The 16,417-nt window shown below is 44.4% G+C and overlaps 1 protein-coding gene across 3 annotated transcripts in view; it reads left to right on the plus strand.

The window, feature by feature from the left end:
- rad51b (RAD51 paralog B) overlaps positions 1 to 14,346 on the plus strand; it is a 465,368-nt gene extending 451,022 nt beyond the window's left edge. For all 3 annotated transcript variants that reach the window (XM_080203004.1, XM_080203005.1, XM_080203006.1), the window contains exon 11: positions 12,650 to 14,346. In XM_080203004.1, coding sequence (XP_080059130.1) covers positions 12,650 to 12,777 — 128 coding nt within the window. In that variant the 3' untranslated portion in view covers positions 12,778 to 14,346. The remainder of the gene's footprint in view (positions 1 to 12,649) is intronic.
- The last annotated feature ends 2,071 nt before the right edge of the window (positions 14,347 to 16,417 follow it).

The following is a 16,417-nucleotide window of genomic DNA, read 5'->3' on the forward strand; positions in this document are numbered from 1 at the left end:
TGCCATCATGAGTTGGCACCCTATAGGATGAGGGACCTCACAGATCCACTATCACAGTGAGTGAGCACCCTATATGGTAAGGGACCCCAGATTCACCATCACCAAGAGTCAGTACCCTCTAGGACAAGAGACCTCAGGAATCCATTGTCACTGTGAATCAGCACACACAGTAGGGTGATAGGCCTCAGATATTCACTCAGTGAGTAAGGATGACAGATTCAGATGAATTGGAGAGTTACTTCGAGAATGTCTTTCCTGAAATAATGGTGATCTGGTGGAGGCAGAGTCATTCTTTCATTCCATTCAACCCATGAAGCATACATTCAGGTGAGTGTATATCAGGGCACTGAGTGAAGGGATCTGTTTCCCCTCGCATACAAACACATTGATAAACATACAAATCTCATCACTAATCTCAGCACGCTGGAAAGATTTAAGGCCTTCTGTCCTTTACTGGCTGGGGTGGGTATGAGTCACAGAGAATGCTTGCACAAAGGAAAAGAATTCATTTCAAATCCAGCCTGCGTGTATTTTCCAGATGGCACATTTTGGGCTTAATCTAAAAAACATGCTGGCCACAAGATACTGGAAATCTCATTGGAAAATCTATTAACAATCCCAGAGTGAAGAGATAAAGCCTTTGGCACTTTCCTAGATAGGTGTTGGGCAAGCAGGATGTGTAGAATATTGAGAAAGCATGATGTGTTACAGAGGAGTAACTAGTATCATAAAATCATAGAACCTCTACAGTGCAGAAGGAGGCCATTCGGGTCCATTGAGTCTGTACTGACCACAATCACACCTAGGCCCTATTCCCATAACCCTCATTTACCCTACTAATCTCCCTGACACTAAGGGGCAACGTAGCATGGCCGATCAACCTAACCTGCACATCTTTGGATTGTCGGAGGAAACCAGAGCATCCGGAGGAAACCCATGCAGACACAGGGAGAAAGTGCAAACTCCACACACACAGTGACCCAAGGTTGGAATTGAACCTGGGTCCCTGGAGCTGTGAGGCAGCAGTGCTAAACACTGTGCCGCCCCATTCCAGCAGGGATCATTGGTTATTGGCACAGTGGTATCTCACTTTGGTCCAACTCTTCCCATCCGCAGAGGCTTTCGGATCAACTATTGGTGGCGCTAGGACTGGTTGAGATCAGCTAACTCAGAATCTGGGGCCTTCCTCTTTGTATAATTGGGTGTTACCTCACTGCTGCTTTGTTTCCAGAGTGGAGGGTGCAAGGGAATTCCTGACAGCAACACCGAGTCTACCCCTTTATCAAAGCAGCATTGTCCCCTAGGACATACAACCAGATCAGTAGGGATAGAAAGTGCCCATCTGCTGGATGGTTAGTGCGAGAGAGCATCTCTGTGACTAGATGTTAGAAGAAGGTGGTTCCTCGCTGAAAGGGGCTGTTTGGGGGGCCCCAATTTTTCATTCAGTGTTTTAAAGGAACAGGTAATTGCACATTCATGTTTGCCAATTGCACTGAATTGGGAGGGACAGTAAGTCGTCCAACTGGGGACAGCAAGTTACAAGGATCATTAATAGATTGAATGAGTGGAAAGCAACAATGGCAAATGGAGTTTGGTGTGCATACGTGTGAGATCATACACTTAGGACCCAAGAAAGATTGGAGTATTCTCATAGAAGTGAGAAACTTGGAATTGTAAAGAGGCAAAGAAATTTAGGAATCAGAGTTCAAAAATCTCTAAAGTGCTGGGACAGGCTCGGAATGATGTGCTCCCGCTCCCTATGTTCACACGTTTTCCAATTAACTTAGAGACTGATGACTGTATTTAGCAAAGCACAGATCAGTGAAAGAATTCGAAAATAAAACTCAGAGAGAAGAAAAATAGGATGCTGAGAATCGGAAAGGATGAGCAAATAAAAAGGGAAATGCTGTTAAATATAAGAAAGTCACCAATAAACCCACTAAAAAATTCAGGAAAAACGTATTTACTATAGAGTGGTTAGAACATGGAACTCTCTACCAAAGGGAGGTGAATAGTGAAAAGACATTCAAGGAGAAGCTTGTTAAATACAGGAGAGGGAATGGAATAAAGTATGTGTTAATGGTGTTAGATGGGAGGAGGTTCATGTGGAGCATTCAAATGGACAAAGAGTAGTTGGGCTGAATGGTCTGTTTTTGTGCTATAAAATTCAATGTAACCCTATGTAATTCAGTGTGGGACATCCTGAAGATGTGAAAGGTGTTATATAAATGTAAGTCTCCTTTTCTCTTTGCATCTATTGCCCTTGCCTAATTGCTTTTGTGACGGTGGTGGTGAGCCACTTGCTTGAACTGCTGCAGTCCATGTGGTGTAGGTACACCCATAGTGTGGTTGGGTGGGATGTTCTGGGATTTTTCCTCCATCACGATGAAGGAATGGTGATATATGTGCAGGTCAGGATGGTACGCGACTTGCAAGAGGGTCTTGAAAGATTTCGACGGCATTGTTGCAGCTACCTTTTGAGATGATACGGATCATAGAGGAGAGATATGCTGTTACAGTAAGCATACTGAGTTGCTGCAATGCACGCTGGGGAGTGTACATGGTACAGCCGCAATGTATCATTGATGTAGGCATTGTATGATGCATCCAGGGGACTAAGCTGTTCTATGCAGGATTATGTTGAGCTTCTTGACTGTTGTTGGAGCTGCCCCATCCAGGCAACTGGGGAGTGTTCCATCACAGGCTTGACCAGAGCCTCTTGCCGATGGTTAGTTGGGGAATTCCAGTACTTTGACACAGCAAGAATGAAGGCATGGCTGAAGGGTAGAACCAAGCATTAGCAGAGTGCACCCATAGCTGTAATTTCCTAGCCCTTGGCAGAGCTAGTCAGTAGTCACTTAATATGTTAACTCACTGGACCCACAGGGAATGCTTCATTTTGAATGGTTCACTTTAAAGAAAAAGTGGATCAGTATCTCCCTGACTGAGAGAATTATTCATCGTTCAACCTCTCTGTTTGATGTACCTGTGCTGCGAGCAAAATCCTAGCTAAAAATAGCCTGCATTCTGCGTCAAAGCCTTCATAAAGTTTCGCACCACAGTGTTCAGACTCCATCTGAGAGCCAGCTGACAACAGTGAGGGCTAAAATGGTTGGAATTTCTCAGAGAGTGTGAGTGGGAATGTCTGGCCAACACATGTGTGTTTGTGGAGCTGGGCAGGTAAAGAAGGGCCTGTGTGCTAGGACTGGGAGTGGGGGAGGGCGGTGAGCAGTTTTGAAGCTGCTGTTAAAGAAGCTTGTCTGGGATTTATAGCTCAAGCTGTTTAGAGAATTTTGAAAAATTGCTGCATGATCTTTTTTTCTAGAGGTGTAAACAAGGAGCAGGGGAATGGAAGCCAGGTGTAAGTTACCATTAGTCACGCATCTGGCTGCTGTCAAAGGATCCAAGTTGGGCAATCACCAAAAATATGCCTGCTAAATTTATTACGACTTCCAAAAGAGGCATTGCTGCTGCTTTGAAATGACTTAAATCAGCTGTTTCCCACCCACCCTCCCCATGCCAATATTTGACTTCCTTGAACGCAGTGACTCCTTCCCATGGTCCTGTTCCAGTGATGCCTCACTCAGTTGGCCATTCTTCATGTGACGAGACTCAGCACTGTGTTCAGTCGTAAACTTTTAACTCCTGGCCCAGCAACATCTCAAGTCAACATCAATCTTTTTGAATCACTTCATGGTTCTGTGCACGTCCCTCCTCCCTCCTCCACTTTTGTATTTTCCTTCAACCCTATAACCAATCCACACAAATCTCTCCATTCTTCCAATTCTGACACCCTGGAAATCCATGATTTCTAACTCTCCACCATAGGTGACTGCGCCTTTGGCTCTCTATACCCTAAGCTCTGGAATTCCTTCCCTGAATTCCTCTGCCTCTCTGCCTCTCCACCTCCTCCTTTAACACACTTAAGACTTACCTCTGTGACCAAGCTGCCATCCCTTTACTCTCCTCACGTAGCTCAGGTCAAATTTTGTTTGAAAATCACTACCATGTAATGCTCTGGGATGTTTTTCTATGCTAATTACATTAGCATAGAAAATAACTTCAAGTTCTTGTTTCTTGTGAATAGCCTTCCACTCTAGTTCACATCCAGCATATGCTCTCTACATCACTTCACTTGACCCATGGCTTTGAGGCCAGTTGTAGGGCCTGACTGTTCTTCTCCTCATCCCATTTCCCAGGCCTTCTTCCCCACATTGATCAAATTCAGCACAGACAAAATAACCTAGTACAGTCCTGGTCCTTGTTGCTAAATCAGTTCCTGGAATTCAATTGGTTATTGTACAGATGATTGAACTGCATTGACGTACCGTCATATTCTTGGGGAATACTGTAAACCTATGAGTTAATCTGATGTTAGGATCCTGAACAAGAACCCCAAGATATATTATGAAGCTAGACTAGATCTCAAATTATCACTATTTCAATTCCAAATAAGCAAGTTTCCTCCTGTAGACTTAAATGCCACCTTAAATACAGTTAACAAACTCAGGCATACTTGCTATAAATGAGTGTAAAAAGTCTTAGAGCTGTCAAAGAGACTTTTTGGAGACAGCAGCTTACAGACTTCTATCTTTAAACAGCTCTAGCCAGCAACTGAAAACTGAAACTAAATCAGCACAAAACTCTTGCTATAAACGTAGCTCCTCCCATTAACCAGATTATCACATGACTTTGCGTAACCAAAAAAAAACACCCAGCTGCCATCCCTCTAATCAAAAAAACTCAGGGGACCTTTTCATCGGTAAACAAAATCCCTTTAGCTTTCTCCTAAGTAAACACTACATGGCTAAAATGAGTAATCATCCTGCTTTCCCAGCATCTGAGCTGTATTCCTTCCAAACATACTGACTACCTGTAAAAAAAAACCTGAATTTTAAAACATTGCGCTTAAACATAAGATGTATCTATACCATAGTATCATCACACTGGGTGTGCAACAGATGAAAGATATTGCCTTGGAGAGTACTGTCCATCTGTGCAGGATTTACCCCATGTACAGCAGATGTATAGGTTTGACTCCATGTACAGGAGATGCACAGGAGTTACCCCATGTACAGGTCTCACCCTGTGTGAGGTATATGTAAGGGTGCTGTCCTGCCTGTGATACATGTACTGGCAGTGGTCCAATATTCAGAAGCTGTCCCATATTTGGGGGTTGCCATGTGTGTGGAGGCAATCCCATGTGTGGTACCTATGTACACATATGGGAATTACAATAGGTATACTATGTGTATAAATTATTGCAGATAGGATATAAACATGTTGGGTAGTGGTTGTAGTGGGTGGATATGGAGCGTAAACGAGTAGGGAATATCCTGGGATTGAGTGTAAATGTGTAGGAGGGTGGGGGTATCCCAGGATAGACTAAAAATGTGTATGGGGTGTATCTGGGGATAGAATGTAAATGTGTGGTGGGGATGGGGGGAGGGCAGAATCCCAGGATTGAGTGTAAATGTGTAGGGAGTGTCTCCCGGATTGAATGTAAATGTGTAGGCTGTGTGTCAGAGGATAGAGTGTAAATGTGTAGAGCATGTCTCGGAGGATAGAGTGTAAATGTTTGGGGGCGGGGAGCGCAGTATCCCAGGATCGAGTTTAAACCAGAGTGCACCAAAAGAGGGAAAACCGGAACGGAGAGGGATGCTGTGGCTATGCTTCTGTGAGCTGTTCAGTAAAGCATAGGCAGAATGTAACTGCACAGAGTCACTGTTCATTCACAGTTACTGTAGATCATTCCTGTTCTCCAGCAGGGTAAGGGTTACTCGCTGTGTAACTGAGAGTTCCTCTTTCTACAACAGGGTGAGGATTAGTTGTGCTAAATGTACAGAGTATCTGTTTCTTCATCAGAATATGGCTCAGTCACTATTAATGTACAGAGCTCCTGCTTCTCCAACAAAGCTTAAATACAATGTGGGAGAGTTTCCAAATATGAGGTCATGCTTCTAACATTGGTAGCAAACAAAATTTGAGGCTCTTATGTTAATTGACTTTTAAAGCTATGAATAGCATTCAGTAAACACTTAATTAATTCAGAGCGCAGATAAGGGATTGATTGAAAATTTAACCTTCACATTCCAGAAGGCCAGTCATTAAATAATTATGCAACATCTGCACAATGAGTTAGGCACCATGTGCAAAGAGATCTGGCAGCTTCCAGGCCTTCATTGAAGCACATAATAAAGACTTACATTTTATCTGGTATCATGGTCAAATGACGACCCTGGACAGCATGGAAATTTGAGCAAAATGCTATCCATATGTACGAAATGGTTCTTCATTCGATCACATATCCACAAAGTGGGCAAGTGAAGTGACTCCCAAACCTCAATGTGATTCCATCACCCACACACCAAACCTCAATGGTGTGCATCACCCACACACCAAACCTCAACAAGATTCCATCACCCACACACCAAATCTCAACAAGATTCCATCGCCTGCACACCAAACCTCAACAGGATTCCATCACCCACACACCAAACCTCAATGGTGTGCATCACCCACACACCAAACCTCAACAAGATTCCATCACCCACACACCAAATCTCAACAAGATTCCATCACCTACACACCAAACCTCAACAAGATTCCATCACCCACACACCAAACCGCAATGGTGTGCATCACCCACACACCAAATCTCAACAAGATTCCATCACCCACACACCAAACCTCAATGGTGTGCATCACCCACACACCAAATCTCAACAAGATTCCATCACCCACACACCAAACCTCAACAAGATTCCATCACCCACACACCAAACCTCAACAAGATTCCATCACCCACACACCAAACCTCAACAAGATTCCATCACCCACACACCAAACCTCAATGAGATTTCACTATCCACACCAAAGGTCAGTGATATTCTATCACCCACACACCGAACCTCAATGAGATTCCATCACCCTCATACCAAACCTTAATGTGATTCCATCACCCACATACCAAACCTCAATATGATTCCACCACCCTCATCCCAAACCTTAATGTGATTCTATCACCCTCACCCCAAACCTCAATGAAATTCCATCACCCACACACCAAACCTCAATATGATTCTATCACCCACACATCAAACCTCAATGTGATTCTATCACCCCCACACCAAACCTCAATGTGATTCCATCACCCACACACCAAACCTCAATGTGATTCTATCACCCACACACGAAACCTCAATGTGGTTCTATCACCCACACACCAAACCTCAATGTGATTTCATCATCCACACCAAACCTCAATGAGATTCCATCACTCCCACACCAAACCACAATGTGATTCCGTCACCCACACACCAAATCTCAGAGATTCCATCGTCCACACACCAAACTTCAATGAGATTCCCTCACTCGCACTAAACCTCAATGAGATTTCCTCATTCACATACACACAGCCTGTGCGCTCTCTCTGAGTAAGTCAGACCGAGCCCTGTGCCCTGTCTCTGGGTCAGTCACACAGAGCCTGGCCCACTTTCTGGGTCAGTCACACAGAGCCTGGCCCACTTTCTGATCAGTCAGGCCGAACCCTGTGTCCTCTCTCTGTCTATCAGAGGCAATCCCGTGCACTCTCGGCAGCACACTGCACTATTTAATTTACATGGCCCATCCCATTGCAGGCTATAATTCTCATTCCTACAATCTGGGGAATCTGGCTCCTCTCTCTGAGCCTGCACGACATTTGGATTACTGGGGATGCGTGTTACACATGTAGCCTGTCAAAAGCACACTGACTACATCAAAGGTTGTGGGTTCAAACCCACTTCACGACTTGAGAACACTGAGGGAGCGTTATGTTGTTGGAGGCCTCATCCTCTTAGCAAAATATCTTACTTGTCTCATTCGTTCAGGTGGACCTTAAAGATCCCATGTGACTAATCAGAGAGTCTGGAGTGCTTCTGGCCAACATTCCTTCTCACAACGAACACCGCCAAGAATAGATTAACCGTCTTTTTATCTCCTTGCTGTTTGTGGTACCTCACTGTATACTCAGACCTGTGTACAAAATTACCTGTCACATTGACTTAGAAAACAATAAGTGCATTTCACTGTAAGTGAATTACACAATGAAATGTTGTGAAACATTGTGGCTAATAAATAAATAGCTATATCTCTATATTTTACATTAAAAAATTCAAGGTGAGGTCTTAGTCCCCTCACATGACCAATGCTCATTCATCGTGGTTCAGTTGGCAACACTCTCACCTCTGAGTCTGAAGGTCACACGTTCAAGTTCCATTGCAGAGATTTGAGCACTGATTTCTAGGCTGACACTCCAGTGCAGTGCTGAGGGAGTGATACACAGGCAGAGGTGCGTTTGGATGAGATATTAAAATGGAAAGCACTCTTGACGCCACAGGTGAACGTAGAAGATCCCATGGCACTATTCGAAGAAGAACAAGCCGTGCTTTCCAGTGTTTACCTCAGAGAGCAGTGGATGCAATGTCGCTGAGTATTTTCAAGACTGAGATGCATAGATTATTGGATTCCAGAGAAATCAAGGATTTCTGTGGATCAGGAACAAAAATGGGGTTGAGATCAAGATCAGCCATGGTCTTATTGAAGGGTGGAGTGGGCTAGAGGGGCTGTAAGGAACTTCTGCTCCCAGTTATGTGTCCTGACCAACATTTATACTCCAGCCAATGTCACTCAGATGGGCCATGTGATCATTATCATATTGCTGTTTATGGGAGTTTGCAATGTGCAAACTGGTTATGATGATTCCAACATCACAAATGACCAGAGTTCAGAAGTCCTTTGGTTAAAAAAACACTTTGGAATGTCTTAAAGTTGTTAACAGTGGAATGAAAATGCAAGTTCATTAGGTTAATGGCACAGTTGAATCCGATTCACAGATTCTGTTCTCTCTCCTGCTTGGATTTAAGGCAGTTGGGTAAAACAGTCACTTAATCAAACACTGGACTCCAAGCTTCTCCTGGATCTAATGATCACAGTGCATTAGTACAATTTTTACTGTCCCCAGTTCCTGAAACAACACCAGGGAGTAAATCAGCCAGATCACTCCCACACATCACCTGTCAAGCATTGCCAGGGAGCCTGGCTCCTAGTTAAGGTGCGAGCGGGCTCATCCATGGCGCTGTAAGGAAAGGGTTATTCAGACTGACTAGAATGAACACACTACTGAAATACTCCTTTGACTGTAAGGAACTTCAAGCAAGCAGAGGCATTATGTTAAATATCGTAAAAGCAGAAAATACCAGAAACACTCAACAAGTCAGGCAGCATGAGAAATGGAGTTAACATTTTACATTGAGAACCTTTCATCAGAATTCAATGCGAGTTTTTTCTTTATTAACCAATATGTTAGATGAAGCAAGGTAGGAGGAGCCTGTGTGGAACATAAACCTGGTGGGCCAAATGACTCTTTTCTGCACTGTTTTAAGTAATTCCATGGAGTACTGCCAATGATATTCATTACACTATAGTAGTGTTAGCTTTTAACCATTGCTTGTAAAGTAAAGAAGTTTGATTCCTAAAATTGGACCATTTTAAAACAGTTAAAAGTGTACTGAAATTATAAGTTTGTAACCATTTTCTTGATGGTAAAAGTTAATAGGTGCCATAGGTAAGAAAGGGTTATTAACGTCAGCAGTACAGGCACAGGACAGAAAGTAACTTGCTTTCTACCAAAGCAAGAAGGAAAGATTTATTTCATTAGAAGGGAGAATTTGAAGCCCCATTTAAGATAAACACTTACCTGAGAAATACCACAGCATGAAGTTGGAAAGTCAGCAAGTGTAATTCCCATAGTCGAGGAAGGGGAGTTAGAGACAGAGATGGCATGGTGGCACAATGGTTAGCACTGCTGTCTTTCAGTGCCAGGGTACGATTCACACTGTATGTGTGAAATTTGTATGTTTGCCCTGTGTCTGCATGGATTTCCTCTAGGTGCTCTGACTTTCTCCCACAATTGAAAGATGTGTGGGTTAGGTGGATTGGCCATGCAAAATGTAGGTTCTTTACTCAGAGGGTAGTAAGGACGTGGAATGCCCTGCCTGCAGCAGTTGTGGACTTGCCAACTCTAAGGGCGTTCAAATGGTCAGTGGATAGGCATATGGATAACATTGGAATAGTTTAGGTTAGAGGGTCATTGGATTGGTTCCACTGGTCGGCGCAACATTGAGGGCCGAAGGGCCTGTACTGCGCTGTAATGTTCTATGTTCTAAAATTACCCCTTAGTGTAAGGGGATTAGTAGGATAAATAAATAAGGTTATGGGGATAGGGCCTGGATAAGATTGTGGTTGGTGCAGACTCAATGGGCCAAATGGCCTTATTCTACACTGTGGGGATTCTATGATTAATTAAAGAACAGAAAATTCTGGAAACAGATAACAGGCCAGGCAGTATCTGTGGAAGAAGAAAGAGATGTTTCAGGTCAATGACCTCTCACTAGAGCATGCTTTGAAGGACCAAAGCAAAATACTGCAGATGTTGGTGATCTGAGATAAAAGCTGAGGTAAAAATGCTAGAAAAACTCAGCAGACATGGAAACATCTTCTGTGGCGAGAGAAAGAAGAGTTAACGGTTCAAATTCAATATGACTTCTTCAGAGCTTCAGATGAAGGTTTGAAGGCCATTATTTTCTACCATGTCAATCACATAGCATGAGTTGCTGAAAGGAGTTGATAAGGTAGATTGAAAACACTATTTTCTCTGGTGACAAAGTTTGGAACAAGGGGGCACAATCTTAAAAATTAGAGAGAGGCTCTTCAGAGGTGATGGAAGAAAGCATTTCTTCATACTGAGAGTAGTGAAGATCTGGAACTTTCTAACCCCCACCCCCTCCCCCCCAACCCCCCGAGAAAACCATAGTGACTTTTCAGATGTAAAAGATTTTTGTTAGATGGGGTATTAAGAGTCACAGAACCAAGCCAGGTAGATGGGGTAAAGATACGCATGACCTATGAGCTCAATGAATGTTGGTACAGGCTTGAGGGACTGGGATGTGCAGCCTCCTCTTGTTCCCAAGCTCCTCTGAATGGAACAGAATGAAAGCCATCTTTTGATGTAATTAAAAACATGTAAATTGTCACATAAGAGGGGCGATGAGAAGATATAAAATGTGGTTGTTGAGATAAGTTGGAATTTGTTTAATATGGCCATGTTATATTCCAAGATCTGAATTGTGAACATGTCGTATAGTTTGATTTCTTCAGCTAAAACTCAGGAGGTTTTGTCATAAATGTTGCAGTTGGTGTATGTTTAATTATAGTCACCTGTATTGTACTTAATAATCTGGGACACGTAACACTTAAATGTTGCAAACCTTATTGATTAGAGGGGTAAATAATAGTAGGAACACACATATTTACCCTTCTAACAGTGCATCCATGCACGTGTGCAAAGATACACTCACACAAAAGCCTTTGCCTGAAGGCCACACAGCGCAGGAAAGGGGAATCGCTGGACTGGGATCACCCCTGCTAACTTTTGATGCATTCCACCCATCCAATTCGCTATCCACTGCTATCCACCCACCTCACCTCCCAGCTTAAAAATGCCAAGGCCAGTCTTAGCATTGTCATTGAACTTACATAGAATCTACAACAGAGATGGCAATCTGCCCAGTAAGTCTATGCCTTTTATGTATGATCCATACAGGTCTTCTCTCTCCTCCCACTTCATGCCTATCAGCATATTCTTTTGTTCCTTTCTCCCAACTTCCTCTTAAATGTATCTATGCGCTTCATCTTAACTACTCCATGTGGTGATGAGATCCATTTTCAAGAACTTTCTACTGAATTCCTGATTGGATTTATTAGTGACCATCTTATATTTATGACTTTTTATTTGGTATCCCCAATGAATGGAAACATCTTCTCTACATCTACCCTATCAACCTTCTTCATGATTTTAAGGATCTCTATCTTCTTAACTTACTGGAAAAAGCCCCAGTTTTTTCAGACTTCTCAGAGGTATAAGTTAGTTCTCATATCATCTTTGTAAATCTTCTCCCACCTTTTCAAATGCCTCTAACATCGAGCTCAGAACTGTGCATGGTGCTCTTAGTGCGAGATCAACTAATTCAATATAGAATCATAGAACCCCTCCAGTGCAGAAAGAGGCCATTCAGCCCATCAAGGCTGCACCAATATCATCAGGAGAAGATCAGTGTTCCCTGACCAAGGCCATCAGCGCAGATAATACATTCCAAGGGTGGCAAAAGCTTGATCTGTTTTGGTCTGACATTCGATCCTGGGTTGGTATCCCCGTAAGCCCCCCCATATTTACCCTGCTAATTTCCCTGACACTAAGGTGCAGTTTAACATGGCCAATCAACCTAACCCGTACATCTTTGGAGTGTGGGGGGAAACCAGAGCACCCAGAGGAAACCCAAGCAGACACGGAGAGAACGTGCAAATTCCACACAGTCACTGGAAGCCGGATTTGAATCTGGGTCTCAGGCACTATGAGGCAGCAGTGCTAACCACTGAGCTGAAGTCAATATAGATTGGCAATCAGCTGGCAGATTTCTGGGCTGGTTGGCTGAAAACTACATTGGGCTATTGAGAGAGCTCTTCAGATAATACGATTTGGAAACAGCCTGGGAGTTCACACTTTGGTAAATTAAGTCCCCAGTTTAATTCCTCTGTCTTTTTTCTCCAGGTAAAGGTGGCCGATGCAGTTTGTCCATTGAAGGTACAGATCCTGGACTTCAGCCAATCGGAGTCCGGAGCTCGTTTGCTTACTGCTCAGACCCGGACCTGCCTGGCTTAACCCAGGCCAAGCCCTGACCAACCCAGGATCGAGTGTCAGCCTAAAACAGACCAAGCTTTCTCCACTCTCGGAACGTATCATCTGCACTGATGGCCTGGGTGAGGAAACGTTGATCTTCTCCTAATGATATTGGGACCGGGACTGCCTGCTGAATGGAAGACACAATGCACTTGGTCACCCTGGCCTGTGAATTATTCACTTGGGAAGCCATGGACTGTTGGCACAGAGCTGGGAGTTGCAGACTTCGGATTAAAACATGGAGTACAGTGAATGTATCAGGAAGATGCCACCAAAGAACTGCCATGGAGTTGAGTTAAGGAACATCCTTCAACTGAGTTTTAGCCAAGCTTCACACTATTTAAATAAATAAAAGTTCAATTTGTGAATGTGCTGCACTGAGGTTCGGACACCTCCAATCACAGGTCAATAATCTCCACTAGACGTAGTGAGAGAGGATCGGGCCACACTTTGAGGAGATCGTGGTCTGGATCACAGACAAATAACAGTGACATGGGTTGGAGTAACATGGGGTATGGGGAGGTGGGGGTAATCTGTACCCTGGCAGTCAGAGAGGATGACTTGTGGGATGGGTGACTGGTGGAGGAGACACAAACAGGAGGAAGGACTCGCTGAGGGCTGTCAACAGCCCAGTGTTTGACGTTGAAGCTAGAATTGGCATTTCTGATTTTCCGGGCTCCACTGTAACGTAACTAAAATTGGGAGGTGTACTGTGGAGATCACAACCAGCAGCGGACCTTTTAAGAGCACAGGGTCAGCTGCTGAGCACCTAACAACACTGAACTCACTCTACCTGGAGTGTACCGCGGTCAACGTAGTCTAGTCCAGCCGAAAACACATCAGACCCCCCCGGATTGAGGGACAGTTCTGACCCTTACGTCAGGCCACGTACTTCTGGCATAGAATGTCTGGCTGGACTTTTGCTGTGTCTATTTTAGATCTGTACAATTGCCTCCACACTGAACAAGCACATTACCACAGAAAGGCTCTTCAGCATGAATTACAGAGCACAGATTAGACTAGAAAGCTCCTGACAAGTCTCGAGGACAGCAAATTGCATCCCTTCTGAGGAATATCGTTCAACCTTTCAGTGAGCTGGCCTAGATAATGGGGGACCATGTAGCAATGGATCCATTACACTGTGCTGCTGCCAAGTGTGGTACTTACCATGAAGGCTTTGTTCCTGGCCTGTGCTACTGGAGGTTTCAACACGCAACCTTCCACCTCGAAAACCCCGCCTGGTCAAGTAGCCATTTTGCCCCCTCCCCTCCCCAGTGTTTCATGTCTCAAACCACATTCATGTGAAAGGGGTGGAGTTATGATTTTCTCCCAGAATGCACAGGAACACCAGAACAATTAATGTTTGGCAACCCTAACACCAGACAGCACATGGCCCCTGCTCCCATTCACTCCCCTGTGACTCCGATAAGGCAACTGCTCATAAACCTGCCTCTGAAAGCTAGTTCTTGTGCCTTGGACACAGGAAAGGCGCACCAATTAACAGTGTAGATCAGCAATATCCCATCGGTCCAACAGACTTATACCAATAAAGAGTCAAATTAAATCTAGTGCATTCTATCATTGAACTTGCTCTGTATTGTACATAACCTGGGAAGTCTCTATTCACAGCAACTGTCTACAGAGTGCACAACACAGGTATCCAAATAATGTGTACACAGACCTGGTACTCAGTACACGAACCCACGAGTGAATGTTCACACAGGATGCCTGCGTAGCAACCCAAGAGTTTTTGTTTAGATTTTGCCTGTAGAGTCCGAGGAGTGTGCTTACACTGTGTGCACAGACACAAGGACTGTGTTTACACTGGGTGTACAGACGTGTGGAGTGTGTTTACACTGTGCGCGCAGACCTGTGGGTCAGTGTTTACACTATGCACGCAGACCTGGGAGTCTGTGTTACATTGCATACGTGGTACCCGCGAGTCTGTGTTTACACTGTATGCAGACCAGGAGTCTGTGTTTACACCGCACGCAGACCTGGGAGTCTGTGTTTACACTGTGTGCACAGTCCTGTGGGCCTGTTTACACTGTGCACGTAGACCTGTGGGTCTGTGTTTACATTGTGTGTGCAGTCCTGTGGGTCTGTGTTTGCAAGCTGGCACTGTGCTATCAACAAAAGCACACTACTGCAGATGCTAAAAATTTGAAATAAAAACGAAATGCTGGAAACCCTCAGCAGTTCAGGCAGTATCTGTAGAGAAAGAAACATTGAAGGTCAATCAATTCAAATGAAAGGTCATTGACCTGAAGTGTCTGTTTCTCTGTCCAGAAACGCTGCCAGAACTGCTCAGTATTTCCAACAGGTTTTACTGTGCTATCTGTGTTGTCACGAATGATGTTACCTACCCTCTGAACAACCACTCATCTCTAACCTCCCTGTCCATTCCCAATTCTTTCACCATTTGTCACCTCTCAAAACCTTGTAGAACCTTCAGGAAACTCCCTGTTTAAAGATCGCCACTCAGGTTTCCATCCCGCTACAACACCGAACTGAACGTCGCAAGTGACGTCCTTTATGACTGTGACAAAGGTAGATCTTCCTGCCTCACCTTTCTCAACCTGCCTGCTGCCTTTGCTACAAGCTGACCACACCATCCTCCACTAACACTTCTTCACTGTCACCAGCTGACTGAGACTGCATTCCCCTGCTTCCATTCTTCTAGTCGTAGCCAGAGAAGTGCCTCCACTGGTTTCTCTTCCCACTCGCACACTTACCTCTGGATCTACCCTACCCATCATCGAAATGCCTCTTTCATTTGAAAACACATCATCAGTTTCCATATGTATGCAAACAACATCCAATTCTACTTGCTCGCCACCTCTACCAATCCCTCCACCCTCTCCAAAATGTTGAACTGGCATCCATAGAATCCCTGCAGTGCAGAAGGAGGCCACTTGATTCTGCACCGACTCTCCAACAGAGCACCTTACCCAGGCCTTATCCTCGTAACTGCACATATTTACCCTCCTAATTCCCCTAGCCTACAGATTTTACCCTACTACAAATCCCCCTGACGTCCCCCTCACACTCAGGAGCAATTTAGCACAGCCAATCAGCCTAACCCGCACATTTTTGGAGTGTGGGAGGAAACTGGAGCACCCAAAGGAAACACACACATATGGGGAGAATGTGCAAACTCCACACAGACAGTGACCTAAGCTGGGAATCAAACCTGGTTCCCTGGCGCTGTGAGGCAGTAGTGCTAACCACTGCGCCACCAGACCGCCCTTGGGACATTTAGGGGAAATTTAGCATGGCCATAACCTGCACATCTTTGAAATGGGTGAGTAGAGATTTTCTCCAACTAATTATTCAGAAGACTGAAATTATTATCTTCAGTCTCTGTCACAAACTCCATTCCCCCAGGCATAAACTGCATCCTTCTCCCTGGCAACAGGCAGAAGCTGAGTCAGATTGTTCACAATCTTGGTATTGTATTTGATCTTGAGATGAGCTATTGAAAGCATATTCACACCATCACCAAGACCACCTATTTCCACCTCCGGAACAGCACTCAACCTCACCACCACCTTAGCTCATTTACTGACACTCTCATCCTTGCCCCTCTTACCTCTAGACTTGACTGTTCTAATGTTCTCCTGGCTGCTGGACTCCCAC

This window comes from Carcharhinus amblyrhynchos, chromosome 14 (genome assembly GCF_965287045.1).
Source record: "Carcharhinus amblyrhynchos chromosome 14, sCarAmb.v2.hapA, whole genome shotgun sequence".
NCBI lineage: Eukaryota > Metazoa > Chordata > Chondrichthyes > Carcharhiniformes > Carcharhinidae > Carcharhinus > Carcharhinus amblyrhynchos.